We start from the raw sequence: 25,663 nt of genomic DNA on the forward strand, positions 1-25,663 counted from the left end.
ATTAAGTTAGCAAGAAATTCAACACATATCTTAAAAGAGCAGAGTGCTTCCTGTAATTTAAAGGGGCTGCTTCTGTCTTTCAACATATTGCTGCTCTCTAATATATTGTTCACAATCACAAATGACGAGTAGATCAATACTAAGATCAACTGACTTGCTGGCAACAGTACACATAGCAAATTTAGAAAAATTGTTAAGAAACAAGCCCCATATTTTACTGTGTTGCAAGTAAAACCAGATCAGGTGAAGATGGTTGTGGTTGTTTTAGGCCAATCAGCTCAGTCCCAGGACATTACTGCAGGAGTTCCTCAGGGTAGTTTCCTGAGCCCAACCATCTCCAGCTGTTTCATCAGTGACCTTCCCTCAAACATAATGTTAGAAGTGGGGATGTTCACTGATGATTGCACAGTGTTCAATACCATTTCGGACTCCTAGATACTGAAGCACATGCAGCAAGAGCTGGGCAACATTCATGCTTGGGCTGATAAGCAGCAAGTAACATTCGCGCCGCACAAGTGCCAGTTGGGCAATGATCTTCTCAAACAAGAGAGAATCTAACCATCTCCCCTTGACATTCAATGGCATTACCATCGCTGAATCACCCACTATCAACATCCTTGGGGTTACCATTGACCAGAAACTTAACTGGGCCAGCCATATAAATACTATGGCTACAATAACAGGTCAGAGGATGGAAATTCTGTGGTGAGTAACTCACCTCCTGACTCCACCATGTACAAGGTACAAATCAGGAGTGTTATGGCATACCCTCCATTTGCCTGGATGAGTACAGCTCCAACAACACTCAAGAAGTTCAACACCATCCAGGACAAAGCAGCCCGCTTGATCAGCACCCCATTCACCACCTTAAGCATTCACTCCCTCCACCACCGGCGCACAGTGGCAGCAGTGTGTACCATCTACAAGATGCACTGCAGCAACTCACCAAGGTTTCTTTGACAGCACCTTCCAAACCCGCAATCTGTATCCTTAGAAGTAAAAGGACAGCAGTTGCATGGGAACACCACCACCTGCAAGTCACAGACCATCCTGACTTGGAACTATATTGCAGTTTCTTCAGTGTCGCTGGGTCAGAATCCTGGAACTTCATCCCTAGCAGCACCGTTGGTGTACCTACACCACATGGATTGTAGCAGTTCAAGAAGGCAGCTCACCTTCTCAAGGGCAATTAGGAATGGATAATAAATAGTGGCCTAGCTAGTGACGTTCACATCCCAAGAATGAATAAAAAAGAAAAAAAAAATCACTTCATAGTGGAGTACTCAGCAGGGAGAGATTATTCAGTCAGAAATTAAGAACTCACGCTGAATGCAGAAACCAGGCAATACAGAGAGTGCAAGCATGATTGTTCACAGAGAATGGATATCAGTCAAGGTAACCAGAGTTAGCATAATTTGATATTCATAACTTGTAACACAAATCGATAACTTTTCAGGTAGACATTACTGTATTTCAGGAGTTGCTGGATATCTTCTGCAGAATAAATATTTTTTCAAAACTTTGTTAACCTGAGGTTTTGGAAAATCAGGATAATAGCCAGAGATATGATTATGAACATACGCATATACGAATTAGGAGCAGGAGTAGGCCACTCGGCCCTTCGAGCCTGCTCCGCCATTCAATGAGTTCATGGCTGAACTGATTACTCCACATTTCCACCTACCCCCAATAACCTTCCACCCCTTGCTTATCAAGAATCTATCTACCTCATAGCATACAAGGCTATGGGCCAAGTGCTGGAAAATGGGATTAGAATAGTTAGGTGCTTGATGGCCTGCACAGTCGCGATGGGCCGAAGGGCCTGTTTCTGTGTTGTATAACTCTATGATTCTATCTCTGCCTTAAAAATATTCAAAGACTCTGCTTCCACTGCCTTTTCAGGAAGAGAATTCCAAAGACTCACAACCCTCTGAAAGAAAAAATTTCTCCTCACCTCTGTCTTAAATGGGCAACCCCTTATTTTTAAACAGTGACCCCCTAGTTCTAGATTCCCCCACAAGGGAAAACATCCTTTCCACATCCACCCTGTTAAGGCCCCTCAGAATCATATATGTTTCAATCATGTCGCCTCTTACTCTTCTAAATTCCAGCAGATACAAGCCGAGCCCGTCCAATCTTTCCTCGTAAAGCAACCTGCCCATTCCAGGTATTAGTCTAGTAAACCTTCTCTGTACTGCCTCCAACGCATTTACATCCTTCCTTAAATAAGGAGACCTGTACTGTACACAGTACTCCAGATGTGGTCTCACCAATGCCCTGTATAACTGAACTATGAAATAACTTATTTAAGTACATTTCATATTTCCATGTTTGTTAGCAATAAACAGATTGCTTTTTTAATTTGCTGCACAAATTGCATTTTTAAGAATCTGTTTTCACAACTTACAATACAGCCTGGATATGCTCTGCGATGCTGCTCCCAATTCGAATGAGAGACAGCAGGGGAAAAAGTTGGGAAATTGGGAAGCAAGGCTTCCCACCGCATCTGACTCTGATCTCTCAGTTTCCGTGCCCCGCTCCTCCAACCGAGCCTGGTTGGCTATTCACGAGCAGCCTCAATGCTCATTTCTACAAGCGTGTTGAGGTTTGGCTTGCAGTTACACAGCTGGTATAGGTGCTACCGCAATGGGAAATTACAGATTAGAAACTGATGCGTCTTTTTGATTCAAATGATATGCAACTTCCACTTCCACAGCGTTAAAGGTGAATGCTCTCCAGAGAATTTTCAGTATAGAGTGTTCTCTCCTCTACTTACCTGCCATGAACCCCACTCTCCTGTCAGGAAGAAGAATTCACTGTCTTCCTTTTTTGTTTCTGTTATCCAGCTGCACCTGCCCCACTGGTGAGTGTAAGGGACCTGTAAGCCACCCAACTTCATATCTTGCCATTGCTGAGATGCCGCCAACCCTGGGACCACCAGGAGTTGCGTAGTTTCTGGATTAGTGCTTAATTCATTGGTTAGATGGAGATGGCCTAGGAGTGGCCTCGCTTTCTTCTATAAGGTCCCAAACTCATCCGTTTAAATCCTCAGTCCTGTCCGAGGCCTTCAGTAAATTGATTGTCTTCAGGCTCTTCTGCCCATTTAGATCTGATCCCCTCCTATTCTAGCCCTGCAGTGGGCTTCCGGCTGCCACCTTTCCCTCCTCAGCAAGAGCAGGCTCCCTCTTGGTGGTAGGAATCCCACCTGGAGCCGGTCTTCCATGTTTAATGGGGGTGGAGTCATGATGAGGTTGAGGCAGTGGTGCAAGTCCCTACCTGACCCTTTTTTGATGGGAGCAGGAAATTCCAGGAAAACTCTTGGGCCGGAGTTTTATGTCCCACCCCTCTTCCCGGGAATGGGCTGGAGGCGGGGTGGGGGTGCACGTACAATTGAGTGGGAGGTGGGGGGGGTGCCATTCTGGTCGCCTTCCTGCCCCCCCGCTGCAATTTTACAAGCGACAGGGAAGGTGAAAAACTGCCCGCCCGCCCCAGGCCAATTAATTGCCACTTAAGGGCCTCTTCCTGCCACCACTGGGATAGTACCAGCCGCAGACAGGGCACTTCGCCAGCTCTGGAGGCCATCCAGTTAAACCTGGCGGCCTCCTTGCAGGCTGTGGGGGAGTGGGGGGGGTGGGTGGCACCCTCTGATCAGGCACTCGGAGGGCCCCCTGTCCCAAACACCATTAGCCGCCCCCATTGGAGCACCTCCACCCAACCTCAACTGACCCCCCGCTCCTTTGCCTCCCCGGGGCCCAGCTGATTGTCTCCGGCAAGGCCCCACACACTAACATTCATTCCAGGGCTTCCTCCATTGCTGGTCCTCTCGCTGGGTGCAGACCCAGCAGTGGCCTCCAATCCTGGTGGCGCTGCTGTGACTGAAGAGCTGCTGGCCCGCTGATTGGCCAGCAGCTCTTGGAGGCGGGACTTCCTGTCTCAGAGGGGCAGAAGTCCCGCCCGAGGTCAAGTCAAGGCCTGAACCACACAAAATTACAGCGTAGCTTCCGGACCCAGCGGAGGCAGGCTTACCCCTGACTTTTTGATCCATGGGCAGAGCCTGACCCTGCATAAAATTCTGTCTTTGATCTCTGAAAGCCTCTCAAACCCTAATCAACTCAAAGAGGAAACCTCAGATAGACTCAGTCCTTTTGTGCTTTTAGATCAATTTGAATCTGACAGCATTTTGTATAAGCACAATTTCAGTATTTAATACCCAATTGATACCTTTAGAAATCTGGACCCTGAGGTTCAAGCTCAGATGAAGGGGTTATCTTATGAGAAAAGGTCAGGCCTATACTCAGTGGAGTTTAGAAGAATGAGAGGTGATCTTCTTGAAAGATATAAAATCCTGAGGGGATGCGACAGGGTGGATACTGAGAGGATGTTTGTGGGGGAGTCTAGAACTAGAGGACACAGTTTAAAAATTAGGGGTCTCCTATTTAAGACTGAGATGAGGAGATTTTTTTTCTCCCAGAGGGTCGTTAGTCTGTGGAATATTCCCCGGAGAGCAGTGGAGGCTGGGTCATTGAATATATTCAAGGCTGAGTTAGATAGATTTTTGTTCGACAAGGGCGTCTAGGGTTATGGGGGGGCAGGCAGGAAAGTGGAGTTCGAGGTCACAATCAGATCAGCCATCATCTTATCGAATGGCGGAGCAGGCTTAAGGGGCCACATGGCCTACTCCTGCTCCTAATTCGTGTGTTCTTGCATTATTGATACCAACTTTTTATTCAAGATTTATTTAACTAATCTAACCACGATACTACATACAATTTACAATGTCCAAGTTTCTTACAGTACCACTGTGCCTAGATACTGTGCTATTAGCTTTTGATCCCTGCAGGCTGTGAAACTATGTAGTTATGATGTGACTGAGCATAATACCAAACTGGAATATGTAATACATGCTCTTTGGAAATATACATGAATGAGCTCATTAGGCAGTGGTGGATGTGCCTTCCCCACATCTTTGAATAACTGCCCGTCTTTATCATGAAGCTTCCAAGCACACAGAATATTCTAGTTTAACTATTTGATAACACATGGGCTTAGAAATACATTGCAGGAGAGATCTCTGCATTAATTGAAAAAGGCATAAACATGAAGCAACGTAAGAAAAACTACAGGAGTTTATCTTCTGACCTGGGTAATATGGGAAATGTAACAAGAAGTCTTTGTTCAACAGACTAATTGACAGGAATTTTTCGAGAAGGTAAGTAGTCCTGCTGCCAAAAGCAGGACCTGACCCCACACGGTGGGGGCCGGGGGTGGGGGTGGGAGTGTAGCAGGGCCCTGGGCAGCATTTACCAGTGGCGTCCAATTAAGAAGCCACTGCTGGGACTGCCTTCCAATTGCACCCTATGTGCTCTATCAAAACTCCTTACAACTTTGAATACCTCTATTAGGTCTCCACTTCATCTTCTGTGCTCTAAGGAAAACAGTTACAGTTTATTCAACCTCTCCATGTAACGGAAATCCCTAATCTGTGCTGTCATCCTGGTTAACCTCCTGAAGTGTGGTGTCCAGAAATGTCCACAATACTCTAGCTGAGGCCTAACTAGTGTAAGGATAACTTGAGCAGAAAATCTGTGGCAATACCAAAAAAAGCAGCGTAAATGCCATGAAAGTCATTTCTCCAGGATTTCACCAAAGTTACGGCAGACGATTGGGAGACTCCCCATGAGACTCCCCCTTCAGGTTACTGAAGTTGAAAAGTGCCCCAATATTTCAGCACGCAACATCTGGAATGCGATGCCTGATGCACATTGATCTATCATTTTATATGGACTCCCAAGTTTCTGTTGGTGCAGCTCACAGTTAAGTCAGAAGCTTTACAAGGACAGGGACATTATACTATGTGGCATTTTACTCTTCTGTTAAGTGTAAGTGTGTGCCCCTTTAAGACTACAGAATCTAATTGTAACCAAAACTGGTGAGCAAAAACCAATCTCCAAAGTTCCCTGACCAAACAACAATTAAACTCAGAACGTTTCCAGGCTGTGTTTACTTATAGTAATTAGACTTTCTAGTCTTGAAAGAATTAACCACAGCTTCAAATTTGGCAAATGAATAACATTGTTTCTCATACATTATAATATTCCCGTCATTATAAAACAGGGCATCGTCTAATTTGTCAAAGCCGCAAGAGATCTGCTAAAATATATATGTCTGCGTCAGGCTGAAGCCAGATGTAATTACAACAAATTTGCCCTTAGTGTTTGTCGAGAGCACAGGAAGGACTCAGTTTTTTATTCAATATTTTTATTCTCTGTCTTTCTGATGTTATAAAATGCATCAGAAAATTAATCTGTGAGATACAAAATATATGTATACGCTATTAGCATGGCCTTGTTATCTGTTGCAAATTACAATAACATGATTTTCATTATTCTACGCGGAGAAGCATTCTCCATTCAATTACCACTGAATAATCTGACCTTTCTGAGCACTCTCATACTTAAGACCTCAGGTGGTACTTTATCAGACTATTGTTATTTATCTCTAAATCTGATATGCACAGCAGTAAAAGAATTTATTGCACTGTCACCTGCAATGTTGTGGTGTTCTTGACAATTTAGTTAATTTATCTGTGAAATTACTATGCAGGAGTAACAGATGTTCAATTATACTCTCACTGTGATTGGGTCTTATCCTTCTATTATAGTTGGCTCCATACTGGCAATCGCCGTGGGCCTTGCATGTGGATGTGGAATAATTATTTTGTTTATCTTGGCTTTAACATCCAACAGAAAGGCTCTGACAACTCTTACAGGTATTTTGAGATCATTTATTTGTTTCATACAAAGTAATGTTATTAAAACAATATTAATTTTCGATGTGTCTTCAACTGTAGCAATTACGAGGCAATGGCCGGGAAATTCCTTGGAACTGCTCCCTCTACACCGGAATTACTTCAGTGGGAACCCCGAACAGCTCTGAGGAAATTCCCGGCCATTACATTTTCCATAGTAAGTGCGTGCACTTACATTTGTCAGTGCGGAGGAGGATTTTGTATGTTTGATTGCCAGGAAATTTCCTCAGTGCGTGTCCCCACTCTGCAACCATGACGTGGTCAGATATTCAAACTGGGTTTCCCCCTGAAGTTACGTAGGACAGAGTGGGAGAAGCTCCAAAGAAATTCCCATGAAATATATTGTAGGAGAAACAAGGTGGTTTCAGTCTGGAAGGCGGGTCTTTGCTGACCTCTATTGTTGACCTAAAATAAAAGCAAAATACTGCGGATGCTGGAAATCTGAAATAAAAACAAGAAATGCTGGAATCACTCAGCAGGTCTGGCAGCATCTGTGGAAAGAGAAGCAGAGTTAACGTTTCGGGTCAGTGACCCTTCTTCGGAACTGACAAATATTGGAAAAGTCACAGATTATAAACAAGTGAGGTGGGGGTGGGGCAAGAGATAACAAAGGAGAAGGTGTAGATTGGACCAGGCCACATAGCTGACCAAAAGGTCACGGAGCAAAGGCAAACAATATGTTAATGGTGTGTTGAAAGACAAAGCATTAGTACAGATTAGGTGTAAATACACTGAATATTGAACAGCAGCAAGTGCAAACCTGAAAAAAAACGGTGGGTAAGGAAACTGAACAAACTAAGATGAAATGAAATAAATGCAAAAAAAAAGATTGTAAAAAATGTAAAAAAGAATGTAAAAACAAGGAAGAAAAAATAACTAAAAATGAAAGTAAAATGGGGGGCTGTCATGCTCTGAAATTATTGAACTCAATGTTCAGTCCGGCAGGCTGTAGTGTGCCTAATCGGTAGATGAGATGCTGTTCCTCGAGCTTGCATTGATGTTCACTGGAACACTGCAGCTATCCCAGGACAGAGATGTGAGCATGAGAGCAGGGGGGAGTGTTGAAATGGCAAGCAACCGGAAGCTCAGGGTCCTGCTTGCGGACTGAGCGGAGATGTTCCGCAAAGCGGTCACCCAGTCTGCGCTTGGTCTCCCCAATGTAGAGGAGACCACACTGTGAGCAGCGAATACAGTATACTACATTGAAAGAAGTACAAGTAAATCACTGCTTCACCTGAAAGGAGTGTTTGGGGCCTGGGATAGTGAGGAGAGAGGAGGTAAATGGGCAGGTATTACACCTCCTGCGATTGCAGGGGAAGGTGCCCTGGGACGGGGACGAGGTGGTGGGGGTAATGGAGGAGTGGACCAGGGTGCCGCGGAGGAAACGATCCCTTCGGAATGCTGACAGGGGAAGGGAGGGGAAGATGCGACTGGTAGTGGCATCACGCTGGAGGTGGCGAAAATGGCGGAGGATGATCCTTTGGATATGGAGGCTGGTGGGATGAAAAGTGAGGACAAGGGGAACCCTGTCACGGTTCTGGGAGGGAGGGGAAGGGTTGAGGGTAGAGGTGCGGGGAATGGGTCGGACACGGTTGAGGGCCCTGTCAACCACAGTGGGGGGAAATCCTCGGTTGAGGAAAAAGGAGGTCATATCAGAAGCACCGTCATGGAAGGTAGCATCATCAGAGCAGATGCGTCGTAGACGGAGAAACTGGGAGAATGGAATGGAGTCCTTACAGGAGGTAGGGTGTGAAGAAGTGTAGTCGAGGTAGCTGTGGGAGTCGGTGGGCTTATAATGGATGTTGGTAGACAACCTATCCCCAGAGATGAGACAGAGAAGTCGAGGAAGGGAAGGGAAGTGTCAGAGATGGACCATGTAAAGGTGAGAGAAGGGTGGAAATTGGAAGCAAAGTTGATAAAGTTTTCTAGTTCGGGGCGGGAGCAGGAAACGGCACTGATACAGTCATCAATGTACCGGAAAAAGAGTTGGGGGAGGGGGCCTGAGTAGGACTGGAACAAAGAATGCTCGACATATCCCACAAAAAGACAGGCATAACTAGGACCCATGTGGGTACCCATAACAACACCTTTTATTTGAAGGAAGTGCGTGGAGTTGAAGGAGAAGTTGTTCAATGTGAGAACAAGTTCAGCCAGGCGGAGGAGGATGGTGGTGGATGGGGACTGGTTGGGCGTCTGTTCCAGGAAGAAGCAGATATGGTTTATCTATCATCATGACAGCAAAGATTACCAACAGCGTGTTTATTGCACCAGTAGTGATAGTTTACTGAGTTTATTGCACAAACATTGGTAGTTTAGTGAATTTATTGCACCAGTAGTAATCTGTGTAAATTAAGAATCACTTTTTATTCTGTGCGTGTCAAAGTATAAATGGTTTTATGAGAAAATAAGAGTTGCTATTAATTTCAGCTGTGCTGCTTCAGACACTGTATCGAAAACTGGTATTTTACAGCAACTTGTTATCTTTCATGCAGATTGTATTCAACAGAGATTTGCTGATGCCTGGTGCAGCATTAGCAGGAAAAAGAGAAATGAGGTAAGTTTAAAACAAAAAAAAAAGCGTATACAATAAACTGTAGAACTAAGAAACCAGTCAAGATATTTTGGCAATATAAAATAATAGAACCTTTCAAATTCACTGAGCTTTAAAGGGAAATGCATTACCAACTCATCTAAAAATGTTCTAAATGGAGAGACCTGAACTATTATGGTGGCTCTCAGACTAATTTTCAGCTTAGCATAAGAATTAAACTTGATTAAAAACTCTTTATCATTGGATGAGATCTTGTTGGATTGCTAGTGTCATCATAGTGAATTATGTGGCAAAAAAATCCTCCTAAACACTTTGAACTCTGTTTTAAAGGCTCAGGAAGGAATATTTTCCACTTCAGTCAGCATTAAGCACTGTCAGGTATCCCTGTGCTCTGTCCACTGAATCTGCTTCAAGCTTCAATCTCAGAAGAGCAGTCCCTTAGTGTACCCACGTGATATTGTGCCATTTCCCAGGCCCAATATTTTGCAGCTAATCTGAGTGGGATTGCAATTTGTTCTGAATCAGGGACAGTTTTGTGTATGTATGCCAGTACCTATTGGAATCTGAGTGAAGAGCTCCCAAATTAACTACACGGAGGAGACTTACAGCTAGCAATGAAAGGACACTTTCATCCTTCAGTCTGCTTTAGATTTGAAACCCCTGATTTCTGACAATGCAATGCACTATCTGTGATGCAACTTCCATACGAAAGCTAATTTTACTGTAAGTTAGCACATGAAACTGACAATAAGAAGTATATATTCACCTTAGATCATTTGAGATGTTCTGCGGCTGAAGAAAGTAAAGTTCTTCACAGAAGCAGCTTGCTCTCAATGATACCTTTAAGGGGAGGGATGGGGGAGGAGAGAGTGGGATTCTCTCCTTTGGGACAACGTTTCAGTGGGGCAGGACTTCTGTTCGACCCTCTGGATCCATCCAAACTCAGACCCACCTTCCTAGGTTGGGGTTCATTCAGTATGCACAGGGACCTCCTGTTATCACATGGGAACTCAATGCTTTGAGAGTGGAAAATCCTGGCATGGATGCTGCGGTTTCACTGATATACACAAAAGATTTGGTCAAATTAAATGCTTTCCTTCAGCTTGTTTGTGCTCTTCCTATCATGGTGTCCAAAAAACTTCTGTTGCTTTTCAAGGGAAATCCACCTGCTGATCCAGTGATTGGTAAGCTGCCAAGTGATACCCATAACTGGGATCCAGAGAGTGAGCTGTTTATACCATCGAAGAATCTGATGGAGGCAACCGATCAAACTAGTGGCTCCATCTTCTATGTGTTTGCAGAGCGTCCAGATTGTAGCTCCATTTTGAACCCTTGCTGTGGAGTTGAGTCCCTGTGCAGTGACACACATTCTCCAAGGATCCCAAGAGAGAATCTAGATGGTAAATATTACATCAGAAATGAAGGGGAAGGCTCCAGCACAACGTGTTTGGAAGACCCAAGGGCAGGAACTTCAATTAATCCCCTCTTACCTTCAGGGGAGAAGGTGGAAGAGTTAATTCACAGTAATTCATCCACACAAGAAAGCAGGAACAGTATCAAGAGAGTCCCCATCAGAGACAGACAAGCAGAAACATCTTGTAGGACTCCAGTCTCAGATAATATAACTCCATTGTCTTCCACACACTCAGACAAAGGTCATACTGCAAAGTGTGATTGTCACACGAGTCATCAAAGTAACTCTTCCAACTATAGTCGGAGATCTGAGGCTCTCGAGGGACACAGTTCTAACAACACAGGTTCTGAACACCCAAATCCAGGTGATGAAAGCAGTCACAAATCGGGAAATTCAGCTTCATCTGGTAAGTTAACCTGTTTATCTTAAGCACATTAACATCTTTGATTAAAAAAAAGAATGTAGTATAAGAACATAAGAAATAGGAACAGGAGTGAGCCCTGTGGCTCCTCGTGCTTGCTGCACCATTCAGATCATGGCCAATCTGATACATCAACTCCACTCTCCTGCCCTATCGCCGTATCCTTTGATTCCTTTAGTGTCCAATAACCTATTGGTCTTAGTCTTGAATATATTCAACAACTGAGCATCCACAGCTCTCTGGGGTTAAGAATTCCAAAGATTCACAACCCTCTGCGTGAAGAAGTTTCTCCTCATTTCAGTCCTAAATGACCGACCCCTTACCCTGAGGGCTCTGCTATTATGAGTGTGAGTGTGTTAAGTGTTTGTACTTGATTCTCCGTGGATGTTCTACCCTGGAAGTTTTGTTTGATCTACTGCCTGTTATGAAGAACTAAAATATCTTTTTCTTCTCATTCTCCTACAGTGCCATTTTATTTTGTTTTGACCTAGAATTTTCCATTGATATTCTATTCACAGGGAAACTTTGGATTACTAACATTTTCTGGGAATATTTACTGCCCTTGGTTTATCCGCAAATATTGTTCTCACACAATGAGCTATCCATTTAAAAAGAGAGCAGCACTAATCCTCTAAATCACCTGTGTACTACAATTAGAAGGCAGTTACAGTACGAAGGCTGTTTGCTCACCAAATTTTAAATATGTGGCACAAGTGAGTGAGAAAAGTAATTGTACAAAGTATTTACAGCAGAGGAACAGGACATTCGTCCCAACAGATCCATACTAATGTTTATGTTCCACACGAGCCTCCTCCCATCCCACTTCATCAAATCCCATCAACATATCTTTCTATACCTTTTTTCCCTATGTGCTTATCTAGCTTCCCCTTAAACGCATCTATGCCTCCACTACTCCATGTGGTAGCAAGTTCCACATTCTTACCACTCTCTGGATAAAAAAATTTCTCCCGAGTTACCTATTGGATTTATTGATGACCATTTCATATTTCTGGCCCCTAGTTTTGGTCTCCTGCACAAGTGGAAATATCTTTTCCATGTCTACCCTAATCCTTCACAACTTTGAAGACTTCTTTCAGGTCACCCCTCTCTCTTCTGTCTTCTTGAGAATAGTGACCCAGCCAGCTCAGCCTTTCTTGACTTGTGTAACCTCTCAGTTCTGTTATCATTCCAGTAAATCTTCCTTGCACCTTTTCCAGTGTCTTTATATCCATTTTATAATATGGAGACCAGAACTAGTTTGACAAGCCAGGGGCTGTAAATCCTGGTACAAGGACTCAAGGAAGAAGAGGGACACAACTCAACTCATGGAGGTCTCGGACCAACACAATTCCAATAGGTTATCCATGAAATTCTGAAGTCAACATCCTTACCTCTTTCAAAATGGCAGCATGTAGAAGGATTGTTATATTAATTGTCATACATTGAAACAAAGCACAAGTACCAAGCGACAGTGTATCACCATAAAACCTCACTCAGTTTATGCCCTTAATTTGAAAATTCTGCCAAGAATCTTTTTGGGGTTGGACAGATTAATGCAGCACCAGACTGAAAGATGAGCATTGACAGTGTTAAGTACTAAGGTTTTTATTTACTTATTTTTAATTTATTTAGAGATACAGCACTGAAACAGGCCCTTCGGCCCACCGAGTCTGTGCCGACCATCAACCACCCATTTATACTAATCCTACATTAATCCCATTACCCTCTCACATCCCCACCTTCCCTCAATTTCCCTACCACCTACCTATACTAGGGGCAATTTATAATGGCCAATTTACCTATCAATCTGCAAGTCTTTGGCTGTGGGAGGAAACCGGAGCACCCGGCATAAACCCACACGGTCACAGGGAGAACTTGCAAACTCCGCACAGGCAGTACCCAGAATTGAACCCAGGTCGCTGGAGCTGTGAGGCTGCGGTGCTAACCACTGCGCCATTTTGGGTCAGTATCTTTGATACATGTGGATAGAGGGTTCCTTAAAAAGCCATCACAGATATCTTGTATTATCGCCTTTCACAATAGTCTTCCAGGTTGCATTAATGTTTCTGGAGCTATTTATTTCTCATTGCTTCCCTCTCCACCTATATTGTTTTTGGATTCTGTTTTTCTTCTCCTGGTTAGGACTCTTTGCAGTGCAATGCTTGAAGTATACAACACATCCCAATGATTGTAGTGACTGTAGCCGACATTTTATAACCCCTCTAGAGGCAGGAGGGTTTGTAAAATAGCGACGAGGCGTCGGGAGGGAAGCCCAATGTTTTCCCACTGCCACCGGATATTCCCAGAAGCGGGAATTTTTATTAATTGAATTCAAATTTCACCTTCTGTCGTGATGGGATTCGAACCCATGTCCCCAGAGTGTTAGGCTGGGGTTCTAGGTTACTAGTCTAGGGATGTTACCACTATGCCACAGCCACCACTAATGACAGTAGCTTGGCCGTTCGCCAACCGGAGGCGGATGGCCAATTAATTCAATTAACTAGCCAATTAATAGCCACTTTACTCCCTCACCGGCATTTTTACCGATGTCGGGTCGGCCCCCTGCCAGGTGGGAGGACCACCAGATACATCGAGGCTTCCGGGGTGCTGGGGGGCCTTCCTTTCCGGCCACTCCATGGCCAATGGAGGGGCCTCCTGGTGGCAGTGGCCGCGACTCCCCAGCCCCCACACTGGCACCGACGCTGGAGGGTTCATCCCTCCGATCGCCAGACCCTGCCTGCTTGGCCCCGCCACATGAAAAAAATTTCTTACCTGCACTTTAAGGACAACTCAACATGGAGGCACCCTCTCCTTCACCCTGCAGCCTCAGCTTCGGCCGCCTCTATCAGTGCCACTGCCAAGGTAGCCAGCCTTCTGATTGGGCCAGCAGCTCTGAGAGGCAGACCACTGTCCTCAATTGAACAGCCATGCCGGCGGCAATCTCTTAACTGGCCGTCCTGGTAAAATTGCCCACGTGGGCTTGGCACCTGCTTTCATTCCCAGCTCAATAATAATTCTGGTGGTTACTGGGCTCAGTTTTATTTTGTATACTTTGTGTCTGTCTGTGGCTAGCCAACACTGAGGACTGTAGCATCGGTCTCCCTGGAGTCACCCTTAAACTCTATACCTCCTCCTCAAATAATAACAACTTGCATTTATATAGCACCTTTAACATAATAGAACAAGGAACTTCACAGGAGCATTATCAGGCAATGTTTGACTCCAAGCCACTTAAGGAGATATCAGGTCAGATGCCGAAAGGCTTGGTCAAGGAGGTAGATTTTAAGGAGCATCTTGAAGGAGGAGAGAGAGGTAGAGAGGCTTCGGGAGGGAATCCCAGAGCTTAGAAGGTAGCATAGCTCAGTCACTGCTGCCATATTAAGCTGCAGCTTCCTAAAGCATTGCTCTTTGGTAAAGCCCAGGTAACTGTACCTGCGACAGTATACCTGACAGCAGGATGTCAGGGGCAGTAAGTCGTTGGCTCTATCTGGCATCTTTGGTTGCCCACTCCTGTGGTTTCTGCTGTTCATCTTCCTTGGCGAGAGGATCATTGAGTGGAGTCTCTATTATGCCATGTGTATATATAGCACAATCTGTCAAAAACAGCTGCTTGAGAATCACTCCCACTGCTGCAGAAATCTGGTGTCTACTCCGGATTCACTACTGCTACAGTTGCCACCTCAGCTGCAAAACCCAAATTCTATGGATGTAAAGAACACTTTGGGCATCCAATGTATAAGCTCAGCAATATGGCTGACTCATCTCTTAATCAGAAATTATGCAGGTATCAACTTTAGTCGAAGTTTAGCACACAGAATCTATTTCCCACTACCAACACAGTGGACTGAAGTAATTCACAATCTCATTGTTGTCATTGCTTCTCCAACAGTTACAACTGGCAAAATGCTTAATGCTTGCTTTTTTATCATCTATACTTCTTATCATTACCTCTTAACTCATTTTGGCCCAGGTCTTGCTATCAATGGAGTGCATTATTTACCAAATGTCCATTTCTAAAATTGTCGAATTTCTTTGCAGTTATTTCCCTTTCAGTGGATTCTCTCAATTCCACAATGCAGTTTATTCTTTGTATTTTTATTCTCTGAAGTCATACACACAGCTCTTATCAATATGTCATAACTAAATATATTATACTTTTCCAAATGTTTGCCACTTCTAAATTACTGAAATTTTCTCCCATGTTTGCAGCAGGACACCAATTCAGTGATTCAAGTATTTGAAACTAAAAAATAAGTCTGTAAAACACTTTATTAAACTTTTTTTTCACTTAATTCATTAGGTTTTTTTTGTGGCAGTAATGCGACATACAATTCCAGTGGCCAGTCGGTGTTGAGTGTTGGTGGTTCGGTTATTTTCAACGTAATTGTCAAAATGAATCCCACTGCAGAACAGGACAGCAGAGAAGACGTGAATGACAGAGCCGACTTTTCCACAAGGAGAGAAAACTGCAGAGAAAATGATAGATTCCCCAGGAGAGAGGAGAAACCAGGCAGCGAGTGTGACTTTGTGACAGACATAGGATTCCCTGTGCAAGAACAACACTTCAAGGAAACTGTGTGCATCCCTGTCCAAGAAGAACAAAACAGCATTCATGGCCATGAGGTGAACTTTCCAATCCCAGAGCAAAGCAGCAAGGAAAGCTTGGAAGGAAATCTGAGCTTCGCCAATAAAACAGTCAGGCAGGAAAGTTGGGAGAATCCCAAAGAAAGTACGTTCATTCCCGTACAAGAAGATGGAAAATCTGAACATTTACCCAGCAAAGAAGAGACTGATGAGTAACTTGAAATGCTTCATTGAAGTTCAGAACTATACATGTCTTTTGAAAGTAACAATAGACATAACCAAAGATTGTACACTAATATTCTGGGAGAGGCTTATTACTTCTACATACAGGAGGCTAAGGAAATTGTTTTGTTAGTTTTTTTATATGTTCACCAAAATGATGCCTTTTCTGCTATTTTGAAGCCAGTTTGGAATTAATTTCAGCCTCAAGGAGATGTTAACAATGTCAACGGCAGAGAGTTTTGTTTACAATACAGGAGGACAGTAGAACATTAAAAGATTGCAGGTCATACTTCAACAACAACTTGAATTTAAATAGTGCCTTTAATGTTGTAAAATGTCGCGAGGCGCTTCACAAGGACATTATCAAACAGAATTGGACGTGGAGCCACATAAAGAGATATTAGGACAGGTCTGTCACAAAAGCTTGGTCAAAGAGGTAGGTTTTAAGTAGGGTCTTAAAGGAGGAAAGAGAGGTGGAGAGGTGGAGAGGTTTAGGGAGGGAATTCCAGAGCTTAGGGCCCAGGCAGTTGATGGCACAGCCACCAATGGTGGAGTGATTAAAATCAGGGATGCTCAGTTTTTACAAGTATTCCTCTTTATGCAAAATTTTCATGACCAAAATAGGAAAGTACTTCAGTGAAAGATGTAGCTCATACCAAGAAAAGCATTAATACATGTGCAACTTTGAAAGATTTGGATAATTCAATCACCAACCTTTTCCACATGGAGAAAGGGGAACTGCAGGATTTTTTGCTGAGTGGCGTGAGACTTAGCAGTTTGGGAATCTCCCACCACTATTGAAAAAGTCTGAAGTGAATGTACAGAGTAGATTGGTGTGATTATTATGTGAATTATGGGTCCATCTGCTGGAAAAGGTTATACTAATCATGCTTTTATTTTCGTACACCAACAAAAACTTTTATTGAAATAAAGGGCAGAATTAGGAGGCCGCCTGTGGTAAAATCGCCAAACTGGTCCCGCTGCCGACAAATGCGGGCTCGGAACCCGCTTTTCCCCCTGACGTCAGGGTCCCAACACCTGCGGGGTAAAATTCAGGCCCAAGTGTCCCTTATATACAATAGTTTAGGATGGACATAAAAGGCTGAATATAACTAGAGAGATTTGACTATGTATTACTGTAAAAAAATTGAAACAAAGAATAAATGTGCATTCAAAGGGATTTGTATATATCTGTTTTATATTGATATATATTTTATTGGGGGTGGGGGCCAAGATCCCCAAAGACACATTGTACAGCGAGCTCGTCACTGGTATCAGACCCACCGGCCGTCCTTGTCTCTGCTTTAAAGACGTCTGCAAACATGACATGACGTCCTGTGACACTGATTACAAGTCGTGGGAGTCAGTTGCCAGCGATCGTCAGAGCTGGCGGGCAGCCATAAAGGCGGGGCTAAAGTGTGGCGAGTCGAAGAGACTTAGCAGTTGGCAGGAAAAAAGTCTGAAGCGCAAGGAGAGAGCCAACTGTGTAACAGCCCCGACAACCAATTTTATCTGCAGCACCTGTGGAAGAGTCTGTCACTCTAGAATTGGCCTTTATAGCCACTCCAGGCACTGCTTCATAAACCACTGACCACCTCCAGGCGCTTACCCATTGTCTCTCGAGACAAGGAGCCAAAGAAGAAAGAAAGAATATTTTATTGTTAGATCTGTTTATGTGTGACTTGTATAAGTATGAGGTTTCTTTATGCACACATTTAAAAACACAGTTTTGGCTTTCCATAACTCATTTTGATGGAAATTGGGCCCCTAGATACAGAGTCTTTAAAATCCAGGTTTTTGTTTTGTAAGAGAAAAGTAAAACCACATGTCAAAAAGTTCTTGTTTTACATTTGGTTTTACTTAATGCTAGCTACTTATGAGGAAACGAGGAGATAGCTGTCTTCTATGGCAAGTGACACCAACATAAAAAAGGAGAAATATCACTCAAGTTTAGAAAAAACTCATTTTTGAATTGAGAAACCCGTGTGAAATGCCAAGGTCTATAATGCAGAGCATCACAAAGATTGAACTGAGGAGGAGAAAAAAATGAAGCAATGTATTGTACTTAAAGACCTGTAAATAAGAAGGATCAATTACTCAATAAAAGCAGCAACACATGTTAATAAGGCCATTAAAAAACAAAGCACTAGGGTTCATTTCTAGAGAGATAGAATTGAAGAGCAGAAAAGTTATGTTTAATATAGATAGAACCCTGATTAGACCACACTTGGAGTATTGTAGCACAGTTCTGGTGTCCATATTATAAAAAGGGTATAGAGGCACTGGAGAAGGTGAAAAAAAGATTTACTAGGATGATACAAGAACTGAAAAGTTAGAACCTATCAGGAAAGATTGAATAGGCTGATATTCCTTTCTCTAGAAAAAAGACCGAGGGGTGGCCTGATAGAGATAATGAAAGGACTTAATAGGGTAAATGTGGAGAAGATGTTTCCACTTGTGGGCAAGACCAGAATTGAGGCCATAAATATAGTCAGTAATAAATCCAATAGGGAATGCAGGAAAAACTTCTTTACCCAGAGAGTGGTGAGAATGTGGAACTTGCTATTCCAGGAAGTGGTTGAGGTGGACAGCATTGATACATTTAAAGTGAGCTAGATAAGCACACGAGGGAGAAAGGAATAGAAGGATATTTAGATTTTTAGATTTAGATATACAGCACTGAAACAGGCCCTTCAGCCCACCGAGTCTGTGCCAACCATTAACCACCCATTTATACTAATCCTACACTAATTCCATATTTCTACCACATCCTCACCTGTTCCTATATTCCCCTACCACCTACCTATACTAGTGGCAATTTTTATAATGGCCAATTCACCTATCAACCTGCAAGTCTTTTGGCTGTGGGAGGAAACCGGAGCACCCGGAGGAAACCCACGCAGACACAGGGAGAACTTGCAAACTCCACACAGGCAGGACCCAGAATTGAACCCAGGTCGCTGGAGCTGTGAGGCTGCAGTGCTAACCACTGCGCCACTGTGCACTGTGAATTTGATGGAGTTAGATGAAGAGAGGTGGGAGGAGGCTTGTGTGGAGTATAAACACCAGCATAGACCAGTTGGGCCAAAAGGTCTGTTTCTGTTCGGTAATTACTATGTAATAAGAGGTACATACAATTTAGTGACCCTATATGCCGAGGCCTCTGCTATGAGGAGCCTTGACATCCATGAAAAATGCCAAGCTTGACCAAAGGTCGTTTAGTCTGTCCCTTTGATATTCTAACCCACTCTGTCTAGCCTCCAATTGTAATTTCAACCCTTCTGCCATCGATAACTCCACAAGTTTATGTCAGATTACACCAAATGTTTACTGTCCTTTCCTTATCTACTTTCTCCAAAGTCTGATTTAAATTTATTTCCTCCTGTTCTGCTGACCTGACTAACCTGAAAGCAATTTCTCAATTCACCAAATCTATTGGTACTTAATAGACCTCAGATTAGATCCCTCTCTTTGAACTCCCTCCACTTTAAATGTAAAAGTTAACGTTTTCGCATCGCCCATTCCTTTCACGCTTGGGATCATTCTTCTTGTTCTGTTCTCCACCTTCTGTAAGGCTTTTTGAAATGTAAAAACCATTCTTATATCAAGGTAAGAATTTCAACTCCCATTTGGCCCATGACCTTAAATTGTGTCCGTGCCATCTCTCTGCAAGAGCTGCCCAACTAGTCCAGTTCCTCCAGCTTTTCCCTGTAGCCCTGCAATTATTTTCTCTTCAGATAATTATCCAATTACCTTTTGAAAACCATGATGGAACCTGCCTGCACCACACTCTCAGGCAGTGCATTTCAGATCCTAACCATTCGCTTGTGTAAAAAAGTTTTTCCTTATGTCGCCTCTGGTTCTTTTGCCAATCACTTTAAATCAGTGTCATTTGGTTCTCAATTCTTCCACCAATGGGAACAGTTTTTCTCTATATACTCTATACAGACCCCTTATGATTTTGAACACCTCATCAAATCTCCTCTCAACCTTTTCTTCTCTAAGGAGAGCAGTCCCATCCACCAGGACTTTCAATTAATCCAGGATCACAGTTAACACAACTTTTGGATTCAAAGGAGAAACCCCTTCAGTTGATTGCTCCTACATTGAATGTTATCTTGTAGCTATGGCCATGTTTATGTGATTCCTATTTAAAGAAGACCTAGAATTTCAGCCACATAATACCTTACTTCAGGAACTTGTTAAGGCATTTGAAACCATTGCCCCTACAACATGAGGTATCATGAGTTGAATCCTCACCACCAATGGAAAAAGTTCATTGACAAGATAATTTAATATGTGTGCATCGTTTAGTGACTGAGTTGTTAAGATCTTTCTCCACAGAGTGAATGAGGGCGAAGGCTGTCGATTCTTTACTCACTGCCCCCATTCTGGTCCCAGTTTCTTCACTATCCTTGATTCTGGTCCCACCTTTCTCAATGCCCTGAATTTCTGTCCCTTATCACTTACTTCCCTGAGTCAGTACTACATAATCTACTGCCTCTGATTTCTGTGTGATGGCATTGTGCTCCCAATCATTAAAATACAAGGGATATAATGCTAATCAGGGAAAATTAGCACATGGCATTAAAAGAGTGAAGAATTTGATTAGTGTTATTTTTAGATTTTTTAATTCTTGTAAAAATGCTATGATACCTGAAAATGTGATGTATGACACTCAAAAGTAACAATTTTTTCACCATGTACATACATACTTAGCAAAAGAAGGACGTTTGTTTGTCATGCCAAGAATGAGGCACAAATTATTTCGCCACATGAGCATTAAAACTTAAAGTTGCTGCTGGGAAGAAAAGAGGGCCTATTACTAGAAATTTCCAGGCCCCTCGCCGGATAGACCGTTTTTGCACGCTAGCAGAAGTGTTGGAACAAAGAACCCCGTCCCTGCTTCCCCAATACACAAAGACGTGGTCAGATCAGTTTAGTCACATGACTAACTGGCAGTTGGAGTTTTTTTAATTTGAACTTGCCACAGAGTTTTAAAACTGAGAAAGCTGTTTGCTCCTGGACTGAACAAGCCTCTCTCCTGTCTGCTTCCATCTCTTTCTCATGAAACTGAATACACATTAAAGACACATGAACCCCAAGAGAGAAAAGTCTCCTGCAGTGAACAAGGTTTAAGAAGAATACTGGGCCCCAACGAAAAGCAACACTACCTACAAAAGGACTACAGTGAACTCGAAGCACAGTAACAAGAAACTTTTCTGATATTACCTCAAACCTCTCTACTTTATTTTTTCTTCTGCTCTTTACTGTCTCTATTTGCATGTGCGTATCACGTATGCATGCTAGCGTGGGGCATGGTGTGTATCCGTAGGCATTAACTGAATGAGAGTTTAAGATTAAGTTTTAATAAATGTCACTTTTCTTCTTTATACCTAAGAAGGCCTGTTTGTTCTCATTTCTTTGCCTTGTAATTGGAAAGTGGTGAACAAGGATTCACCAAGGGGGAGCTCAAAACACAGTGTGTTTAAAAATTAAACCCTATTACAATAAGACCAGCTGAAGGCTGAAAGCGAGCCCTAGACACCTTTCTCAACTGGTTGTAACAGGATACATTGAAAATATGCAACAGAAAGATTTAAAATGTGGTCAAAACAAAACCCGAAAATCTTCAGTATTCTTGCCAATTTTCGAATATACTCTCTGAAGCTTTGGCACTATTTTGAAGAAGAGCAGGGGAGTTCTCCCCTGTGTCCTGGCCAATATTTATCCCTCAATCAACATCACAAAATCAGATTATCTGGTCGTTATATTGTTGTTTGTGGCAGCTTGCTGTGCACAAATTGGTTGCTGTGTTTCCTGCATTACAACAGTGACTACACTTCAAAGGTACTTCACTGGCTGTAAAGGCACGATATAAATGCAAGTCTTTTCTTTTTCTTTTTTACATCAAGCAATAGTTAAAGAACATTGTATGGGAAATTGGTTTATCATTTGCAAGGGGCCTAGAAAGTTGTAATTCCACCCCACCCCCCCACCCCCGCCACACCCACCCACTGCACCCTCTACCCCCATTGTGGCTAAAATGTACTGTGTCTGCCTTGGTTCAGCTGGCAGCACTCTCACCTTTGAGTCGGAAAGTCACAGGTTCAAGCTGCATTCCAGAACTTGAGCACATAATCCAGGCTGATGCTTCAGTGTAGGACTGAGGGAGTGCTGCCTTTTGGATGAGATGTTAAACCAAGGTCCCGTCTCCTCTTTCAAGTAAACGTAAATGATCCTACAGCACGGCTTGAAGCGCTCCCTCATGTCCTGGACACTATTTATTCCTCAACCATCCTCACTAAAAACAGATGATCAAGTTATCTATTTTGTTGTTTGTGGGAGCTTGCTGTGCACAAATAGGGTGCCATGTTTTCCTGCCACACAACAGTGAATACACTTTGAAAGCACTTCATTGGCTGTCAAACACTTTGGGAGATCCTGAGGTTGTGAAAAGGCAGGAGACAAAATCAAATTCTCACTTTGTAAATCGGCTAATGTGTTCATAATAAAATGCTTCTATTTTAACAAAGGTAGGATTATATTTGCTGGAGTTCAGAAGAGTGAGGGAGGATCTCATAGAAACCTATAAAATTTTAACAGGACTTGACAGGGTAGATGCAGGAAGGATGTTCCCGATGGTGGGGCAGTCCAGAACCAGGGGTCATAGTCTAAGGATATGGGGTAAACCTTTCAGGACTGAGATGAGGAGAAATTTCTTCACCCAGAGAGTGGTGAGCCTGTGGAATTCGCTACCACAGAAAGCAGTTGATGCCAAAACATTGTATGTTTTCAAGAAGGAGCGAGATATAGCTCTTGGATCTAAAGGGATCAAAGGGTATGGGGCGAAAGCGGGTACAGGCTACTGAGTTGAATGATCAGCCATGATCATAATGAATGGCAGAGCAGGCTCGAAGGGCCGAATGGCCTACTCCTGCTTTCTATTTTCTATGTATCAACCCATTTAAAATTAAAAAAAAACTAAAGAGCTAATCCTCCATTAAAATAGCAGACAAATTAATTTCTTGTAAGTGAAAGAAAGAACAATTTGCGTTTCTATAGCGCCTTTCACAACCTCAGGCCATCCCAAAGCGTTTACAACCAATGAAGTACTTTTGAAGTGTAGTCACTGTTGTAATGTAGGGAACGTGACAGCCAATTTGTGCACAGCAAGCTCCCACAAACAGCAATGTGAGAATGACCAGATAACTGTTTTTGTGATGTTGAGAGATAAATATTGGCCAGCACACCGGGGATAACTCCCCTGCTCTTCTTCAAAAGAGTGCCATGGGATTTTTTACATCCACTTGAGAGAGCGGGCAGGAGCTCAGTTTAACATCTCATTTAAAAGACAGTAGCTCCAACAGTACAGCATTTCCTCAGTACTATACAGGAGTGTCATTGTAGATCTTTATGCTTAAATCCTAAGTGACACGGAAGCAAGAGTGATTCCAACTGAGCCACAACTGACATGAAAGGAGCAAAACCAAAGAATGTACTTACCTTTTCTTTCACATCCCCAGGCCATCACAAAGCAATTCATTATTTTTGAAGTGTGGTCACTGCTGATTTGTAGACAAACACAGCAATCAATTTTCAAACACCAGCCCTGTGATTTATTTCAGGAATTGTACTGTCCATAGACTAAAGGTTTAAAAGCTGAAGTTACCTCGTGGAATGGCGTGAAAGCATAATCCATTCATTCAGATTTTTTACTTTGGAGCCCATCATATCTTTAAATACATACATTTATTTTCTCAAAACATTTTTTAATTTAAATGGTCAACCTTGTGTGTTAGTTGACGAATTCCCATTTTGACATCTCGGCTACAGCACTTGCAGTTTACAGTTGTGATTGATAATTTTCCATGGGATCAATTTTTCCAGAGTGGTATCATGTTTTTTTTAACAAGCAACCTATTCTTCTCATAAGGTATATTTTTATTATCAGAAATAAAAACCTGTAAGTACAAGCTGACACTTAAATTCAGATTTTGAAATTTCTAAATGTGTGCTCGTATTAATCCCCAGAGTTTCCTGGCGATTGCATTACAGGAAGGATGTCATCACATTATAGAGTCATTTACGGCCCATTGAGACCATGCCGGCTCTCCACAGAGCTATGCAGTCAGTCCCACTCCCTGGCACATCGCAGTGGTGCACTTTGAAGTCGGCGGCATGCCCACACTGAGCGGCTGCTGCTGAGCCCCCGCAATATTACGCGCGGAGGCTCATTTAAATGGAGAGGGCGGAGCGGCCTTGATAACATAGAGGGGCGGCAGCCGCATCCCCAGCAACGACATCCGTTGCCACCACGCAGGCGCAGGCGCCATTTTTAAAGGGCTTTGAGCCCTTCAGGTAAATTTAAATGTTTAAAGTGCTGTCACAACACTTTTCATTCAAATAAAACATTAAAACATGGAGGCCCTTTCCCAAACTCCACAATGGAGTTTTTATTGTCTGTTGTGATTGAAATATATTTTAGTCCCAGCATGAACTTTCCCCCCAATCTCACCACATCAGCCTTTCAACCCCTTTCCACCATCCCCACTGCCAATGATTATTGTTTTTCCTGCTTTCCCCCCACCAACCCCACGCTGATAATTTCATTCCTCCCCCCCCCTCCCCACCAGTGTCTCACCTCGGAATTCCGTATGGAGTTCCGAAGGTGTATAAGTTGCGGCCGGTGGTCGTAAAATCAGCGTGGGATGGTCACCAGCAGCAGGTAACCTCATTTCAATATTTTAATGAAAGCCCCACCGCTGGGCCTCTACCGCAAGTATTTTACGGGCCTCCCCGCCACCATCCACAGCATCGAAGGGCTGGTAAAATCCCGTGCTATTTCCCTCACGTGGCCATCCAACTTCCTCCTGAAGTCATTGATCATCTCTACTTCCACCACCCTTGTGGGCAGCGAGTTCCAGGTCATTACCACTCACTGCATAAAAAACTGCTTCCTCATATTCCCACTGCATCTCTTGCCCAAATCTTTCAATCTGTGTCCGCTAGTCCTTGTACCATTTGTTAATGGGAACAGCTTTTCCTTGTCTAATTCATCTAAGCCTTTCATAATTTTGTACACTTCTATTAAATCTCCCCTCAATCTCCTTTGTTCTAAGGAGAACAAACCCAGCTTTTCCAACCTAACCTTGTAACTGAAATCCCTCATCCCTGGAACCATTCTGGTAAATCTCCTCTGCGCCCTCTCAAGGACCCTCACATCCTTCCTGAAGTCTGGTAACCAGATCTGGATGCAATACTCCAGATGGGGCCTAACCAGAGCTTTATAAAGGTTCAGCATAACTTTCCTGCTTTTATACTCAATGCCTCTATTTATGAAGTTCAAGATCCTGATGGTTTTACTAACCACTCTCTCAGTATGTTCTGCCACCTTCAAAGATCAATGCATTTGCACCCCAGATTCCACTGCCCCTCTGAGGGTACAGAAGAAATTCACAAGGATGTTGCCAGGAATGGAGAACTTAAGCTATGAGGAAAGATTGGATAGGCTTGGTTTTTATTCTTTGGAACACAGGAGGCTGAGGGGAGATTTAATTAATTGTATAAAATTAATAGAGTGGATAGAGTGGAAAGGAAAGACCAATTTCTATTATCAGAGAGGTCAATAACCAGTGGGCAGAGATTTAAAGTAGTTGATGG

The 25,663-nt window shown here is 43.1% G+C and overlaps 1 protein-coding gene across 1 annotated transcript in view; it reads left to right on the forward strand.

Annotated features, from left to right (window-relative positions):
- Positions 1-17,174, forward strand: part of LOC137379133 (uncharacterized) — a 56,835-nt gene extending 39,661 nt beyond the window's left edge. Inside the window, exons 7-10 of the mRNA XM_068049850.1 lie at positions 6,662-6,769; positions 9,301-9,362; positions 10,516-11,179; positions 15,495-17,174. Of these exons, the coding sequence (XP_067905951.1) occupies positions 6,662-6,769; positions 9,301-9,362; positions 10,516-11,179; positions 15,495-15,994 (1,334 nt within the window). The 3' untranslated portion in view covers positions 15,995-17,174. The remainder of the gene's footprint in view (positions 1-6,661; positions 6,770-9,300; positions 9,363-10,515; positions 11,180-15,494) is intronic.
- The last annotated feature ends 8,489 nt before the right edge of the window (positions 17,175-25,663 follow it).

Source organism: Heterodontus francisci, chromosome 2 (genome assembly GCF_036365525.1).
Source record: "Heterodontus francisci isolate sHetFra1 chromosome 2, sHetFra1.hap1, whole genome shotgun sequence".
Taxonomy (NCBI): Eukaryota; Metazoa; Chordata; class Chondrichthyes; order Heterodontiformes; family Heterodontidae; genus Heterodontus; species Heterodontus francisci.